Source organism: Dendropsophus ebraccatus, chromosome 1 (genome assembly GCF_027789765.1).
Source record: "Dendropsophus ebraccatus isolate aDenEbr1 chromosome 1, aDenEbr1.pat, whole genome shotgun sequence".
Classification (NCBI taxonomy): domain Eukaryota; kingdom Metazoa; phylum Chordata; class Amphibia; order Anura; family Hylidae; genus Dendropsophus; species Dendropsophus ebraccatus.
The window spans coordinates 87811216-87829654 of NC_091454.1; the positions used below are offsets into that span (position 1 = coordinate 87811216).

At 42.8% G+C, this 18439-nt stretch overlaps 1 protein-coding gene across 3 annotated transcripts in view; it reads right to left on the minus strand.

Annotated features, from left to right (window-relative positions):
• HMGA2 (high mobility group AT-hook 2) overlaps nt 1-18439 on the minus strand; it is a 162526-nt gene that overhangs the window by 108279 nt on the left and 35808 nt on the right. For 2 of the 3 annotated variants that reach the window (XM_069955833.1, XM_069955834.1), the window contains exon 3: nt 5480-5530. In XM_069955833.1, the coding sequence (XP_069811934.1) occupies nt 5480-5530 (51 nt within the window). Of the gene's footprint in view, nt 1-3982; nt 4193-5479; nt 5531-18439 lie in introns of those variants that run through there. The other variant, XM_069955836.1, reaches the window with a different exon arrangement.

The following is an 18439-nucleotide window of genomic DNA, read 5'->3' on the forward strand; positions in this document are numbered from 1 at the left end:
ACATAGCCTTTCTTTTATGGCAGAGGCCTAAAGAAATTGTGTGTGTTTTACTAGTAGAGTATTGCCTGATTTCTTTTCATACACTTTTCAAACACTTTTCATACTGGCCACCAAAGCAGTTTTAAAAGGTTGCCACCTCCTATTTTCTATAGCTCACTCAACAGGGGAAATGCCTGGCTGGCTTTATCCCAATAATAACTGATGCATGCTGATAATTATTGTACACGGATAACAAATACCTGTGAAGTAATGATGTGTAGCTCCAATCCATTCAGATAGGTAGATATTTTATTAAATGATCCAACAAAACCAGTGGAGAAAGCCTAAAGTAAAAGTGACAGGGCAATCGTAGGATCACTGCATTCTAATAATCACTGAATTTATTTGGGTTTCCTCGTGGACAGTACATAAAGCTCAGATCTGTACACCTCACTACTATAGAAGAATGTAGTGTGAAAAGCTTGGGAAAGTGCAGCCCTGCTGCTCCATGTCAACATTCCACCCCCTGCCTTTCCCAAGGTCTCAGGCAGAAAACCCTTTTTTTGTTCTTATCAGTTCAAACAAGAACAATGAATTCCTCTAACCAACAAGAATGTGACAAGGTGCCAACAAAGCCAACCAGGAAGCTGATGTATGGCCTATATGCTAAAGCTCAAATCACAAGTCTGCATGGCAATAACTAAAGCATTATGTAGATACGCAAATTTAATGGACAAAATGGTTAATATCACAAAGTCAGGCAAAAGATGCTAGGAGTCTTTCAGAAGAGATAACCATTAAGTTACTGATATTGAGAAACATGTGATGGTATCTCCGCAGTAGTTTTGCATATTTGATTTCCCAGGGGGCAATGTTCCTAGATTCAATGATATTTAGAAACATGGGTCGGTGTCTCTGCAGTGTTTTGGTTGATCTCCCAGAGGTCAATCATTCTTTTTTTTTAATGAACTTTATAGGCGTTGCTCCCACTAGCCAGAATCCTACTTCACACTGATAAGGGGCAAATACCCCGTAACAGCTGTCTGTGGATGGATACCTTGCTTAAGTATTTACCAAGTCCTGTTGTTTTTGACAGTGGCTTGTTGGAAGGTGGTTTTCTTGACTAGAGACCCCCCTTGGCTTGGTTGTTCCTTCCCGCTAGGAGGTCTGGTTAGCTCACTGATGTTGAGAAACACATGATGATGTCTCTGCAGTATTTTTCATATAAGATCAGTTATTTTCTACATTTTCTGTTATTTTTTTCTGGGATTTTTGTTCCCTGCACCCCCTCTTGAGCTTTTCTCTGTCATGTGACTAACGTATATTGTATTGATTGTTTTTCATTTGTTTTGTTGCAGTGACTATCATATATTGCCTGTATTCTGTTTAGCATATATTCACTTGCATTAGCCTAGTATTTACTTTATGAATGATATGTGGGTTCAATTTTTCTAAATAGACAGCTCTTGGTTATTCCATCCTTTTTCCTGGCGGGGTGCACGGTTGCACATTGAGCTGCACCTGGCTCAGTGCTTGATTTATATGTGGTTTTAAATGTTTGTATTAGTTGGTTGTGTTTAATAAAATTCACTGTTATTTTGTACATTATATTTTGAGGTGCAGCCAGTTTTATCTACACTCAGTTCTTTGTTGTGTTGCATATGCTTTTTGGAGTCTAGTGTCTAGCACTCAGTTTACAATACATTGGTGGTGCCCGCAGAGGATCTTCTTTATTTTCTGCAGCGTTGCTCTGTGTAACGAGCAGTGGCAGCAGACCACCACTGACTTCAATAGGCCGAACGATCTAAGAGTTGTTCGGGTCGCCCCTCCCGCTGCTTCATGCTCGTTGTCTGCATGTGTATTAGCACTGTACAGTGAGCGGGGAAGTGAGACAGGTCGGCGCTGGCTTTTGTAAGATATCTATAGGTGTAATAGCGCCCTCACATTTCTTCCTTTGTCAGACTTTTTTTAAAGTGTACCTGTCATAACGGCCCGCTGCCGGATCAGCAGCAATTTCCTCTCTTAGGGTGCGTTCACACCTACCGCATCCGCAGCTTATTTTTCCGCGGAAATCCGCAGGTCTGGTAGTGCAGATTTCAACCTGCCAGAAATCCGCGTATGCGTGCGTTTTGCGGTTTTTCTGCAGCAAGTTTATCATAACTGAAATGTCCGTTTAAAATGTCTCTCATTCTAAACGGACATTTCAGTTGTGATAAACTTGCTGCAGAAAAAACGCACGCATACGCGGATTTCTCGCAGGTTGAAATCTGCACTACCAGACCTGCGGATTTCCGCTGAAAAATAAGCTGCGGATGCGGTAGGTGTGAACGCACCCTTAATCCGGAAGTTCAGATCTCCTTGGATATGAACAGGCGATGAGACTGTAATGCATGCGACTGTCATTGTGATCCAATGAGGGTCACGTACATTGTGGTCTGATTATGTGTTCATATCCATGAAGATCCAAACTTTTCGATTAAGAGGGGAAATCTTCTCTGATCCAGCACCAGGCGGTCATGACATGTACACTTAACTATGCTCTCAAACACATTGCAGCATTTAAGAGTAGAAGATTGTGCTTTGTAAAGATGGTTTATCATGATGTCTATGGTTAGAGCAACTTAAATCTGTTATGAAGTTTCCTTAACATACTATAATATATTTATTATTACTTCCCGTTCAATACAATTTCATAGACTGCACAAGTAGTGTCATTCTTTCAGAAAAATAGTGGTTGATGGCAGCTCAAACAAGTGAATTTTAGTTGACCTGACCTTGCTGTAGATCTTACAGACAACAGGAATGCTTTGAAGTTTTAATGATAAAACAGTTTTTGTGTAATGTGTTTTATCCAAAAAGTGCATACTATATGAAGTTAAATTCCTGCTTACTAATGTCTAGTTGACAAAATACAAAAGATATAAACATTTTCATCACTGGTTTGAAAGTAACGTATGTACATGCTCTTTTTTTTTTTTTTACAATATTGGAAAAAATAAACAAACAAAAGCCAAATGGAGACAAAAACTGTTATTGCCCATATTAACTAAATCATTTCAAAAGAGCAATTTGAGGGGGGAAATGGGCATTAGTTCTTTTGGAAAGTTAAACCTGTAGTTCTAAGTCTGCCCTTACAAAAATCACCAGCAATTTTCATGCTTTTTTTTGTATTTTCTCCATCATGTGATTCCAGGATTTCTTTTGAAGAACTGAGGAAAACAAGCCAATATACATATATACATGTATATACAATATACATTTCAGGGAAGATTTATCATAAGGGGTAAAATATAGACTGGTGTAAACTGCCCACAGCAACCAATCACAGCTCAACCATCAGCTCTGGTAAAATGAAAGAGCAGCCATGATTGGTTGCTGTGGGCCGTTTACACTAGTGTATATTTTACACCCTTTAATAAATCTGGCCCTTCATTGTTTTCTGGCGTTTTTAATGTGGAAAAAATACCAACAATTCCCAAACATAGACTGCTGCGATTTAAGAAAACACAATGAAAAACGTCAAACTGCCGTGAAAAAAAAAATGCAAACCCCCTGCCAAACCACAAAACATCCTGTGGACACTACATTTAATTTTTCACCATTGACTCTCGGCTAATTTCTGGACACAGTGGGGGAGATATATCAAACTGGTGTAAAGTAGAATTGTCTTAGTTGCCCCTAGCTACCAATCAGATTCCACTTTTCATTCCTTACAGATTCTTTGAAAAATGAAAGGTGAAATCTGATTGGTTTCTAGGGGCAACTGAGACAATACTACTTAACACTAGTTTGATAAATCTCCCCCAGTGTTTTTGAACCAAAAGCCAATTCTTCCACCTGTGTACTGGAACCAGAGGTTTATTTTCGCTATGGATGGGCGGATGCCTGATGCGAGGTTGTCTCTGGACTCAGAAGGGGCTACTGACAGCCATTAAGTACAGAATGTTTGTGGTGTTATAGTATAATAAGAGACATTCTATTTGTTTTGTGTTCCACAATTTTATTCATTGTATTTTATAACTGTATTTTATAATTGTTTACTGCATCCATGGTTACCCTGATGCGCTCCGGCATGACGCAAGCGGATGTGACATCGCAGCGGGATCAGAAGTAAAGTTAGCGTCCGGAAGTGGGGCAAGCATGTTCAGGGATATGCGCGTATATAGCAGGATCCCCACAGTAGGAACTCAGGTACCGAGGTCTATAGATGCCACTGCACAAGACAATTTAGCTCACTACTTGCACAGGAGGGCCGAGACTGACAAGCTGCTAGATTCATCTGCACTTGATTAGCTGTAGAGCACTAGACACTTTATGTAGGGCCAGGCAACGTAGTCAATAAGACAATATAGCACCACTGTGCATGTCATAGGTACCCCTAAAATGTAATATATTTCTTTATGCCTTCTTTATGTATTTGATTTGATTTTTGATTTTACATTATTGTTTGATACCCTATCTTAGTGTTTTCCTCTGATGAATTTGGTTACCCAGAGGAAACGTGACACGTTGGCAGTAAATACAGGGTATAACAGGGACTGTACAAAGGGATAGATCAGGGCAGGGGTCGCCCTTTTTAGGGCGAGTGCCCCGACAGTTCCCTGTGAGAAAAGGGGTAGTGACCAACACGCACACATAAAAGAGGGCGGATCAGGGACAGAAATAATTCCTTGATGGTCACAACCTGATGATTAGATGCACGCTCTACAAAGGAGATAACAGCAGGACCACGGGACGACGGACTGGTGAGATACAACCGGTTTTATATATCCCATCTGGGACTGTGTAGACCGAGCTGATTTGTGGACTGGTGTAATTACAGATTGAAGTGTACTTGTGTTATAAATGTGGGGGTTTTTGTGTATTTTTTAAAAATTTAATAAAAGTGTACACCCCTTATATATTGTATTTAATAATTGTCAGTTGTTTTGGGCTACTGTTGTCTGCCTGATTTCGTTTGCTTACATGTTGACTGCTTATCACAAAACTGTAATGATACTTTTTGGAAAACAAAAGCCAATTCTCGTTTTTTTTTGTTTTTTTTTTACAATCTAGTTTAGCCTAATGCTTTTTTTAACAAAAAGTTAGAAACAGAAATCCTGAAGCTGATGCATAATGTAAAGAAATGTGAACTATGACTACAACTAGGCTCACACAAAGTATTCTTGATCAGTACTTTTAGCCAAAACCAGGAGCGAGTTCAAAACAGAGAAAAATGCACATCTTTCCAATATCAGCATTTTTTGGAAAAAAACAGGATTGGAATTGACAGAGAAAAACTGTGTGTAAACCCAGCCTTATTCATTCATCTTTGTGTACTCTCCCAGTTTTGGCAAAAGAAATATGTGTGAATTAAGAACTATTCTGCCAGAGGACATTTTTAAAACAGCTCTACACATTATATATTGTTGGCTGAATGTTCATTCAGCTGACAGCCAATTTCCAACCTTTCCATAAACATGCATGTTTAGTGATACACTGTACATCATTGAATCCTTACCCATTTTCTTGGCCGACCCCTTGGACGCTTCTCACCACTGCCCTCTTCTTTCTTTAAGGATAAAAGAAATATATACATTATGAATAAATACATGATTAAAGAGAACCGATCTCCTGCCCGATGGGGGCCCAATAACTGTAAATGAACATCGATCTGCTAGATCGTTGCTCGTTTACAGGGCCTATTACACTGCCCGATAATTGTTTGACAAGGGCTGCATGGACATCGTTACCTTGCCTAAACCCTATACATTACCTATCCATGCTGCAGGGCTCCTCTTGCGGTCTACTTCTCCCTGGGTCCAGCGCACTGCAGCTCCAGAGCAGCCTGAGTTCACAGGCCGCTCAACCAATCACTGGTTGCTGCAGTCCCAGCCAGTGATTGGCTGAGTGGCCTGTCAGCTCTGAAGCTGCAGTGCGTGGGACCCGGGGAGAAGCAGACCACAAGAGGAGCCCTGCAGCATGGATAAGAAATGTATAGAGTTTGGAAATCGTCAGCCGCCGGACGCGCATTGCTATTACACATAGCCATGTGCGGTCGGCACCCCACAATTATAGGTCCAAACCTATATCAACCATCAGCTGATCGTTGTGTTTATTACACGCAGCGATAATCGGGCATATAGGGCCGATTCAGCCGATTATCTTTCCGTGTAATAGATCCCTTATTCACCAGGGAAGGTAGATATAACTCTGGTCTCTTGCCGTGCCAAGGAAAGCCCTTTAGACACTTATTAACAAACTTCACATATTAACAAACAGACCGCTGACAGGAACACCTAAAGGGGAATTAAAACCTCAAATAATTTATTTAGAATTGCAGGGCTTGTCAAGTTAATATATTTCCAAAAATATTCAATTCAGCAAACTTTCTATTTTCTCCTGATATGCCTGTTCTTCCTTCCTTTGTTGACAGCTACAATTTTAGACTCTTAGGTCTTCTTTAAAGCAAATACCTCTTCAAAGAACACCTGTGGTTTTGTTTTTCCTCTTTGCCTTCTAAAAACTATAGCTAATATTTTAATCTACAGAGTTAAATGAGGGTTTGTGTTTTCCATGACTAGCTGTACTTTTAATGGTGCCATCATTTTACCATATGAAAACAAAACAAAAAAACACACCACCAACAAAACAAATAACAATAGTAAATCTGCTTCTATATGACTTAAAAACATATTAAAAAGAACTGTGCACAGAAAAGAAACTTGTGGTCCACCATTTGTAGCCAGTCTCCCCTCGGAATGCATACCTGTTACCTGTCACAGAGACATGTGAAAGTTTTTAATTGGTTGGGGTCAGTCCATGAGTGTTCAGACCATGACAGATTAGGGAAACGAACTAGGAGAAGTCTGTGTGCAGAGCTATATCTCCCTGCTCTTTCATCTGCAATCTAGATGGTCAATATCAAAAGTTTTTATTAATTTCAGGTACTCTTTAACACCACCTCTCATATCTGTACTTCAGTCAACTGCAAATTCCAAAATCCAATCCCAAAAAATAACCCCTGCGTCGGACCACCCTTTATAGAGTTATGTAACACTTCCAAAAAAGGGTTTAACAGGGTGAGAAACCTTTTTAGTTTTAATGTGCACTTTGGTACATATATCCAGTACATCCAAATCAGCCTCCATGTTAAAGTTAACAGTCAGCTAAAAGGATTGTTATTATTAACGTGATGATTATTAAGGTTCTGACCTCTAAAGCCCCTATTCAACGGGGCGACTATGAGGAGCAAATGAGCGCTGCCAGCGCTCGTTTGCTCCTCGTTCCCCGCTCGCTGCTGCAGCTATTACAGGCAGCAGTGAGAGGGTGAGTGGGGGGGGGGGGGGCTGCGCGGAGCTGCGGGGGGCACCAGACAATTTGGGTTGTGAATTCTGACATCCACAACAAAAATTCACATGCTACAGATATAAAAATACAAACTGCATGTCAACATGCAACTTGGCTGCCACTGTATTCTGCTACATTTTGAAGTAGATCAAGAACTGCTCCGTTCACAAGAAGTTCTTTGGATCTCATTTTCGGGCAACAAACATTGCTGGAGATGTGCGGCAGCAGCAGCGGCAGGGGGGGCTGGTTGGGGGGATGCTGGGGATGTGCAGCGGGGGGGGGGGGGCTGTTTGGGGGGATGCTGGTCATGTGGGCTGTGCAGCAGCGGCGGCAGAATACTAGTGATGGCCCTGGTACTACTCCCCCATCATCTGCTTATACTATGAGCAGATGATAGAAGGAGTAGTACAGTGTATATCTGGCAGCAGCACCGAGCAGGGAGGGAGGGGGGAGGTAGTTAGATGCATAGGCACCTCTCTCCCTCCCTGCTCAGTGCCATCCACGTTTATGGAATACTTTTGGGAGCAAGGACACTTGCTCCCCAAAGTATTCCATAAACGTAATCAATAAACCATAGTGTACAGTAACCTAACACTCCATTACTTACATACAGCCCCATTGACACAATACAGTCCATAGACTTCTATATATATAGTGCGCCCCCTGCTGGACACTCTATAGGAATTACACCTGATTCGTGACGTCACGAATTTTGAGAGAATTTCAACACTCCACGATCTACTAAATCAAGGGAAAAAGCCCTATATGTGCATTTCCCATAATTAATGTACATTAGGAATTTGTATTACTTTCCATAAGTAATAACATATTAAAAAATCCTTTAATTATAACAGTTATAAAATTTACTTCCTCACGCAAATTAATGTTGTTGTATGTCCATTTGAAGGGTCCTGTATTGCAAATGGATGTACAGTTATATCCATAGGATGGCAAAAACACAGAATTAATGCCTGTTTCATCTGTGGCTGGAGCCAGCTGTCACATGTTGCCAGACTGCAGTTGCAACTGTAAGGATCAGTGTTATACACTGATCCTTACAGGTAGCCTTCAGACGCTGCAGTCAGTGCAACCAAAGCATCTAACAGTCTAACAGACACATTTCCATTTGTTTTTCCATTAGCATCCCACACAAACCCCCTATTACAAATGATTTAGGGTAGGGGAGAAAAATAAAGTAGTGGCTTTTTATTGGCTCTTTCACTCCTAGGCTCTAATATATGTCTAGGCAAAGACTAAGGGCAACATATAAGGCATTTTTAATAATCAACCATCTTTTCACTTCGGCACAAGCCGGGCACTGCATATTGGAAACTGAAATGGTATACCTTGGGAAAAATGGCAATTTTTACTGTGCATCCATAGGTGACTACCTTGAGAAGTTTAGCTTCCAAAATGGGATTTCTGCTGTACTGGCACCACAGGGGTTCAAGAAATGTGACGTGGATCCCGAAAATTATTCCAGAAAAATCTGCACTAAAAATGGTAAATGGCTCTGTGGAGAAATTTTGTAACAAATGTTGGTATGCCTATTCTCCTGCATTCAAATTGTCAGTCCAAATTTCACTGCTGTACAATATTAATAGATTCTACAAAAAAAACCCTGTGGAGTCAAAATGCATACCAGACACTTCAATAAAATCCCTAAAAGTTTGCATTTCAAAGTTGGACCTTTATAGAGATGTTTCTTCTGTTTTGCAAGGCCCCTGAAAGTTTAAAATGGTACATAAAAAAACGGCTGCCCTAAAAACAAGGTTTTCCCTCATGTCTGAGGCCAGTGGCTAGGTCATAAAGCACTTTGAGTCCTTATTCACACTTTCCATAACTGTATCCATAATTGAGGATCCACAATTAAGGACAAAATTTAACATCTTTTGATTTCTATTATAATATTCACAATGTTCGTAGTTTTATAAATCCCCAATTTGCGTCGCAAAAAAAATTGGACATGTAGTAGTCTATGGCAGTGTCTGTAATTTTTACAGATCCACAATTTGTTCGGGAGAAATGGCTACAAAATATGTGGATCACCTTAATTTAACAACTTCCCTTTTTTGGCGTATCCGCCAAAAAATACAGATTACAGGCACACTACAGACTGTTTTTGTTGCTGATGTTGCTGACGGATTGCTGACGTAATACATTGTCCTGAAGAACTATTGAACGTGTGAATGAGGTCTAAGGGCCCTATTACACCAACAGATTTATCTGACAAATCTCTGCAGCCAAAGCCAGGAGTGGATTTGAAAAGAGGAATCTCATTCTTTCCTTAATGACCAGTTCCACTTTATAGTCTGTTCCTGGTTTTGGCTACAAAAATCTGTCAGAAATACTGGGCTTAAAAATGTCCCCACGGTGTTGATGCTCCCCAGATTTATGTAGAGACGCAATGCCTCTACATAAATCATAAATCCAGTGCACACCCCTCTCCTCCCCCTCGTTGTCCCTCTGGCGCGACTCATAGGGGAGTTCTATAAAAGTTCCTTCAAATCCACTTCGGAACTGAACCAAATAAAAAGCAAGAGATTTTCTAGAAAACTAGGAAAATTGCGGCTACATTTATAAACCCAAAATCCTGCAAAAAGATGCAAGCAAAAAGTATTGTATTGTAAATGTGAGATATTCAAATTTAGAAAAATGCTCATTTTTACAGGTTTTAAACTAATTTTGGTGTTTTCCACAGGTAAATGCTGAATATACTGACAAAATTTAAGAATCACTTGGATAAGAAAAAGCATACTAACGTTATAACCACAAAGAGACAAAGGGGGAGATTTATCGAACATGGTGTAAAGTGAAACTGGCTCAGTTTCCCTTAGCAACCAATCAGATATCACCTTTCATTTTCCAAAGAGTCTGTGCGGAATGGAAAGTGGAATCTGGTTGCTAGGGGCAACTGAACCAATTTCACTTAACACCATGTTAAAACCGACATGTTACCTATGGTCCTCAAGTGAGTAAGATTAAAGTAAATATAAACTGCCTATCATTGTAATTATAGTGCTTGAAAAGCACTATATTGTAATCCGTATTCTTCTTCCGTTTCTTTTTCTTCCAGCCATTTTTCTGCGCGTAATACAGCCCGAACCGCTTTGTGCACACACTCCATTCAAACTGTGTTTCGAAGCCCTCGGTGGTGTGTGGTGTGCTATCTATTTTTCGTTTCGATCGGATTTGTCGTTTTTAAGAAATTTACGTTTAAAGACCCCGAATTTCCCATAGAAAATAATGGCCCATTGCAAATAATGGCCACACTCTAACCGCTAACAGCCAATATGCAAATAGCTGAAATATAGCAGCCAATAGGAACTCTAAGGTCTCTTCATGCAATGTATCACACCATCCACAGTCACATGTCCACTATTGGCCAATAGAAGATGTAATATATGGAAGGTCCTTAACGATTTTGTCTCACTGACATGAGTAAGATTGTCATGGTAACCGAGCAATGATCTTTACCATTATAAGTACTCAGATCGCTCTTGAAAGGGACCCAGGTCGCCCTTAAAGGATCGCAAGTCGCTCTTAAAGGGACCCAAGTCTCTCTTAAAGGGACGGGAGCCATGTCGCTCTTAAAGGGACCCAAGTCATTCTTAAAGGTACCCAAGTCGCTCTTAAAGTGGCGGGACCCAAGTCGCTCTTAAAGGGACGGGACCCAAGTCGCTCTTAAAAAGTCCAATGTAGCTCTTAAAGGGATCCAAGTCGCTCTTAAAGAAACGGGACCCAAGTTGCTCTTAAACGGACGGGACGCATGTTGCTCTTAAAAGGGACCCATGTTGCTAGGGCGATCTGGGTCCCTTTAAGAGCGGCCCGGGTCCCTTTAAGAGCGACCTGGGTTCCTTTCAAGAGCGACCTGGGTCCTTTTAAGAGCGAAATAAGTCCCTTCAAGAGCAAAATATGTCCCTTTAAGAGCGACCTGGGTCCCTTTAAGAGCGAAATATGTCCCTTTAAGAGCAAAATTGGTCCCTTTAAGAGTGAAATTGGTCCCTTTAAGAGTGAAATTGGTCCCTTTAAGAGCGACCTGCGTCCCTTTAAAAGCGAAATATGTCCCTTTAAGAGCGACCTTGGTCCCTTTAAGAGCGAAATATGTCCCTTTAAGAGCAAAATGGGTCCTTTTAAGAGCAACCTGGGTCCCTTTAAGAGCGAAATGGGTCCCTTTAAGAGCAACCTGGGTCCCTTTAAGAGCGAAATGGGTCCCTTTAAGAGCGACCTGGGTCCCTTTAAGAGCGAAATGGGTCCCTTTAAGAGCGAAATGGGTCCCTTTAAGAGCGACCTGGGTCCCTTTTAGAGCGACCTGGGTCCCTTTTAGAGCATCCTGGGTCCCTTTTAGAGTGACCTGGGTCCCTTTTAGAGCGACCTGGGTCCCTTTAAGAGCAAAATATGTCCCTTTAAGAGCGAAATATATCCCTTTAAGAGCGAAATATATCCCTTTTTAGGATAAAATGCGTCCCTTTAAGAGCGACCTGGGTCCCTTTAAGAGCAAAATGGGTCCCTTTAAGCGTGAAATTGGTCCCTTTAAGAGCGACCTGGGTCCCTTTAAGAGCGACCTGGGTCCCTTTTAGAGCGACCTGGGTCCCTTTTAGAGCGACCTGGGTCCCTTTAAGAGCAAAATATGTCCCTTTAAGAGCGAAATATATCCCTTTAAGAGCAAAATGGGTCCCTTTAAGAGCGAAATGGGTCCCTTTAAGAGCAAAATGGGTCCCTTTAAGAGCAAAATGGGTCCTTTTAAGAGCAAGATGGATCCCTTTAAGAGCCACCTGGGTCCCTTTAAGAGTGAAATGGGTCCCTTTAAGAGCGAAATGGGTCCCTTTAAGAGCGACCTGGGTCCCTTTAAGAGTGAAATGGGTCCCTTTAAGAGCAAAATGGGTCCCTTTAAGAGCTAAATGGGTCCCTTTAAGAGCGAAATGGGTCCCTTTAAGAGCGACCTGGGTCCCTTTAAGAGTGAAATGGGTCCCTTTAAGAGCAAAATGGGTCCCTTTAAGAGCAAAATGGGTCCCTTTAAGAGCAAAATGGGTCCTTTTAAGAGCGACCTGGGTCCCTTTAAGAGCTAAATGGGTCCCTTTAAGAGCGAAATTGGTCCCTTTAAGAGCGAAATTGGTCCCTTTAAGAGCGAAATTGGTCCCTTTAACCTCTTAAGGACCCATGACGTACCGGCACGTCATGGATCACTGTCACTTAAGGACCCATGACGTACCGGTACGCGGGTCCTTTAAGAGGGCGCCGCGGACCGGCCGCATGCGATCGGGAGAGATGGCCTGCAGAAATACACTGCAGGCCATCTCTCCCTGTCGGCATGGGGGGTTGTTAACCCCCCCCATGCCGACGATCGCCGCTATTGGCTTATCAGTTCAGATCAGCCAATAGCGGCGATCGGAACATTTCCGGGTCATCGGTAACCCGATGACCCGGAAAAAATGGCGGTCGGTGCTGTCCGGACGCCACAGACCGCCATTACTGTAAAAAGTAATGGTGGCCAGGTGCCACCAGCCCGATCGCCGTGAACGGCCGGCCGCTACCGGCCGGCCGTTCACGGCGATCAAAGTCCCCAAAAGTTATAAATACCTGCTCTGGACCCCTCAGCTACGTAGCTGAGGGGTCCAGAGCAGGTATTCGTACATTACTCACCTGTCCCGGGGTCCTGATCGGCGTCTTCCGGGTTCGCGGCGTCCTCGTGTTGTCGTTCGGGTCTTCGGCTTCTTCCGTGACGTCACGTTCGGCTATTTTCGGCTCCAGCGTCGGGTCTTCGGGATTTTCCGCTCTGCTGCCCTCTAGCAGCTGATATGTGTAATACACTTATCAGCAGCTACAGGGATGTTCAGTATGTAATAAAAGTTTTTTTTTTTTTTTTTTTTCAAATTTTTTTTTTTCTATTTTCCGCACCCTATCGCCGCTGAGTGTTGATCAGCATCGCACGAAAGTGCGCTGCTAATCAGCAACTCCTCCTTTTTGGCGTAGGGTGTTTTTTTTCTATATCCTACTGCCACGGTCTGCTGATAAGTGCTACTGATTTATCAGCAACACCATTTTTGCCGTTGTTTTTTTTTTTATACTTACTGTAAAAAAACACGTAAAAAACACTACATTACACTACACTACATTGAATAAAGTTTGACACTACACCACTACATACCCCATATACCAATCCCTATATAAAAGTGGCCCCCAGGGTGTTTTCGGCGTCAGAGGGATACGTTATTATTGCCTCCGACACCGAAACAGCCAGTGAGGATGAATGGGGGGGATCCTTCGTTCCTCCATTCATCCTCATCATCCTCAAATGACGTATCTGGGGGTAGCGTAGCGTACGCTGCCCCCCAGACACGTCTTTTCCGTCAGTACCATCCCAATAAGAGATCACGGTATGGCGTAAAATTCTACACACTCTGTGAGCGTACCTCTGGGTACACTTACAGATTTAGGGTACGTGCATACTGCGGAATGGCGAAGGATAACCCTTCGTGCATTCCGCAGCTGGCACCCACCGGCGGACTGATGCGGGCGCATGTCTCCGTCCGTGTCATAGACTCCATGTTATGCATGGGCGGATTCCGTCGTCCATCCAAAGAATGAATACGTTGGACAGAGAGCGGAATCCGCCCGTGCATAGAATGGAGTCTATGACACGGACGGAGACGCGCGCCCGCATCAGTCCGCCGGTGGGTGCCAACTGCGGAATGCACGAAGGGTTATCCTTCGCCATTCCGCAGTGTGCACGTACCCTTAGAGTGTATGTAGGAAGGGACACCCGAATCCAGCCCCAGATGCCCCCAGATGCCCCCCCCCCCCATCCTCTGAACAAGTGGGGAGATCGTTCGGGAACTGATCTTCCTACTGCTGAATAAAGGTTACCACCTGTATGGGGATAACTTTTATAACAGCACCCCCTCTTCTGGTCCCTCGCTGCCCTGTAGCTTGCGGCACTATCCGAAAATATCAGAAGCAGTAATAGCGCCCTAATATTTAGCAGCCATGGAGCGGACCCAGCGCTTCTGAATATGAGGGACCCCGTATCGCACCAGGACAACATTTTCCAGGTGACGTCCCCCACACTGGAAAACAGGAGACCCCAGAAGAAGTGCAGAGTGTGGCGTAACAGGGGGATCAGGAAGGACGCCATTTTCCAGTGTGACGCCTGTCCTGATCACCCCGGCCTCTGCATACTGGATCGCTCCAAGGCGTACCACACGTCCTTGGAGTTCTACATTATCTAAATTCTGTCCCTTATTCCTATTTCAGGGGTCACGTTGATCCAGGGATTATTCTGATCGCCATTATGGAGTCGGGAAGGAATTTTTCCCCTGTGATGAGGCTACTATCGTCTGCCTTATGAGGGTTTTTTGCCTTCCTCTGGATCAACACAGGTTGAATTTGATGGACACCTGTCATTTTCAACCTTATAAACCAATAATTGGCCTAATACCCCTAAATAAATTAGAATGATCCCTTTTCCCCAGCTAAGTAGGTATGGCCGCCATTCCCATTAGAGGATGCCATGATGCAATTACAAAGCCTCTGTGCAGCCCGGACAGTAGAAACCCCCCACAAGTGACCCCATTCTGTAAACTACACCCCATAAGGAATCTAACGAGGAGGGCAGCGGGGATATGGCCCCCCTGGTGACGGCCATATTTGGGACGTGAAAATGAAAAAAATGGTATTTTTTATTTTCACGGCACATGTTCTACACATGTGCCCGTCACCAGTGGGGTCCATATGCTCACTGCACCCCTTGTTAGATTCCTTATGGGGTGTAATTTCCAGAATGGGGTCACTTGTCGGGGGTTTCTACTGTCCTGGCAGCACAGGAGCTTTGTAATTGCGACATGGCCTCCATCCTCCATTCCAGCCTCTAAATGGCGCTCTGTCCCTTTGGTGGCTTGCCCTGTGCCCATAAGGCACATTATGTCCACATGTGGGGTATTTTCGTACTCAGGGGAAATTACCCTACACGTTTTGCGTTTATTTTCTTTTTTAACCCCTTGTGGAAATGGAAAAAAATCAAGGCTAGACCAACATTTAGTGTAATTTTTGAAAAAATTTTACTCTAAATCATTAATCTTGTCATGATTTTTTCATTTTCACAAGGGGCTAAAAGGTAAAAAAAAAACACTAAATGTGTAGCGCAATTTCTCCTGAGTACGGAAATACCCCACATGTGGACATAAAGCGCCATGCGGGCGCAGGGTAAGCCTCCAAAGGGAAGGAGCGCCATTTGGTTTTTTGAGGCTGGATTTGGCTGGATTGGATTTCGAGGGGCCATGTTGCATTTAAAAGGCCCCTGTGTTGCCAAGACAGTTGAAACCCCCCACAAGTGACCCCATTATGGAAACTACACCCCTCAAGGAATGTAACAAGGGGTGTAGTGAGCATATGGACCCCACTGGTGACGGGCACAAATGTGGAACAATGTGGCGTGAAAATGAAATATTAAATTTTTTACACTATAATGTTGGTTTAGCCTTGAATTTATCATTTTCACAAGGGGTTAAAAGAGAAAAAAAAAAACACAAAATGTGTAGAGCAATTTCCCCCGAGTCCGTAAATACCCCACATGTGGACATAAAGCGCCATGTGGGTGCAGGGCAAGCCTCCGAAGGGAAGGAGCGCCATTTGGATTTTGGAGGTTGGATTTGGCTAGAATGGATTATGAACGCCATGTCGCATTTACAGAGCCCTCGTGCTGCCAAGACAATGGAAACCCCCCACAAGTGACCCCACTATGGAAACTGCACCCCTCAGGGAATCTAACAAGGGGTGCAGTGAGGATATGGACCCCTTGATGACGGGCACATTTGTGCCGTGAAAAAATGAAATTTTTCATTTTCACGTCACATTGTTCCACATTTGTGCCCGTCACCAGTGGGGTCCATATGCTCACTGAACCCCTTGTTAGATTCCTTGAGGGGTGTAGTTTCCAGAATGGGGTCACTTGTGGGGGGTTTCCAGTGTTTTGGCAGCACGAGGGCTCTGTAAATGCGACGTGGCCCTTGAAATCCATTCCAGTGAAATCCAGCTTCCAAACGCTCCTTCCCTTTGGAGGCTCATCCTGCGCCCCCTTGGCACTTTATGTCCACATGTGGGATATTTCCGTACTCGAGAGAAACTGCGCTACACATTTTGTGTCTTTTTTTTCCTTTTATCCCTTTGTGAAAATGAAAAATTGAAGGCTAGAACAACGTTTTAGTGTAAAAAATACTTTTGTCTTTTTTCACGCCACATTGTTCGGAAAATCTGTGAACCACCTGTGGGGTCCAGATGCTCACCGCACCCCTTGTTACATTCCTTGAGGGGTGTAGTTTTCTAAATGGTGTCCCTTTAGGGGTGTTTTTTAGGTTTTGGCACCCCAGAGCCTCTGCAAACCTGAAGTGGTACAGTCAGAAATGACCAAATATAACGGAGCCATTGAAATGCACTAGGCGCTCCCTTATATCTGAGGCTTGTGGTTGCGTCAAATAGGCCACATATGGGGTATTTATATAAACTGCAGAAACGGGGCAATAATTATTGGGGTGCATTTCTCTGGTAATAGGTTTATAATTATAAAAAATATTGGATTACAATAAAATATCTGCACAGAAAATTAAAATTTTCAAATTTCTTACACACTTAGCTTTTATTTCTGTGACCCCCCTAAAGGGTTAAAACACTTTCTGGATATGCTTTTGCAGAGTGTGGGGGGTGCAGTTTCTGAAATGGGGTGCTTTGTGGGGCTTTCTAACATTCAGGCCCCTCAAATACACTTTTAAACCTGAACAGGTCCCTAAAAATATCTGATTTTGAAATTTTACTGAAAATTTGGAAATTTGCTGCTAATGTTTTACGCTTTCTATTGTTTAAAAAAAATGAAAGATAGTTTAATAAATGCCGCAAGCATAAAGTAGACATGTTGCTAATGCTATTTAATATATAATTTATGTGATATAACCACTTTCTGTATACGCAAAAAAGTTTTAAAGTTGGAAAAATGCATTTTTTCACAATTTTTAACGCTATTTTGTTTTTTTTCATTAAGATTTGTTATAAGTATCGACTCCAATTTACTAGAAATGGGAAGTACAATATGTCACGAGAAAACAGTCTCAGAATCAGCCGGATAGGTAAAAGCATCCCGAAGTTATTAATGAATAAAGTGACACTGGTCATATTCATAAAATTTACTCCGGTCCTTAAGGCCATTTCAGGCCCGGTCCTTAAGGGGTTAAGAGCGAAATATGTCCCTTTTAAGAGCAAAATGGGTCCTTTTAAGAACGACCTGGGTCCCTTTAAGAGCGAAATGGGTCCCTTTAAGAGCGAAATTGGTCCCTGTAAGAGCGACCTAGGTCCCTTTAAGATCAAAATATGTCCCTTTAAGAGCAAAATGGGTCCCTTTAAGAGCGACCTTGGTCCCTTTAAGAGCGACCTTGGTCCCTTTAAGAGCGATATGGGTCCCTTTAAGAGCAAAATGGGTCCCTTTAAAAGCAAAATGGGTCCCTTTAAGAGCGTCCAGGGTCCCTTTAAGAGCGTCCAGGGTCCCTTTAAGAGCGTCCAGGGTCCCTTTAAGAGCGTCCACGGTCCCTTTAAGAGCGTCCAGGGTCCCTTTAAGAGCGTCCAGGGTCCCTTTAAGAGCGACCTGGGTCCCTTTAAGAGCAAAATATGTCCCTTTAAGAGCGAAATGGGTCCCTTTAAGAGCGAAATAGGTCCCTTTAAGAGTGAAATAAGTCCCTTTAACCCCTTAAGGACAGAGCCAATTTCGATTTTTGCGTTTTCGTTTTTTCCTCCTTGTGCATAAAAGGCCATAGCACTTGCATTTTTTCACCTAGAAACCCACATGAGCCTTTATTTTTTGCGTCACTAATTGTACTTTGCAATGACAGGCTGAATTTTTGCATAAAGTACACTGCAAAACCAGAAAAAAATTCAAAGTGTGGTGAAATTGAAAAAAACAAACGCATTTTGTTTATTTGGGGGAAATGTGTTTTTACGCCATTCGCCCTGGGGTAAAACTGACTTGTTATGCACATTCCTCAAGTCGTTACGATTAAAACGATATGTAACATGTATAACTTATATTGTATCGGATGGCCTGTAAAAAATTCAAACCATTGTCAACAAATATACGTCACTTAAAACCGCT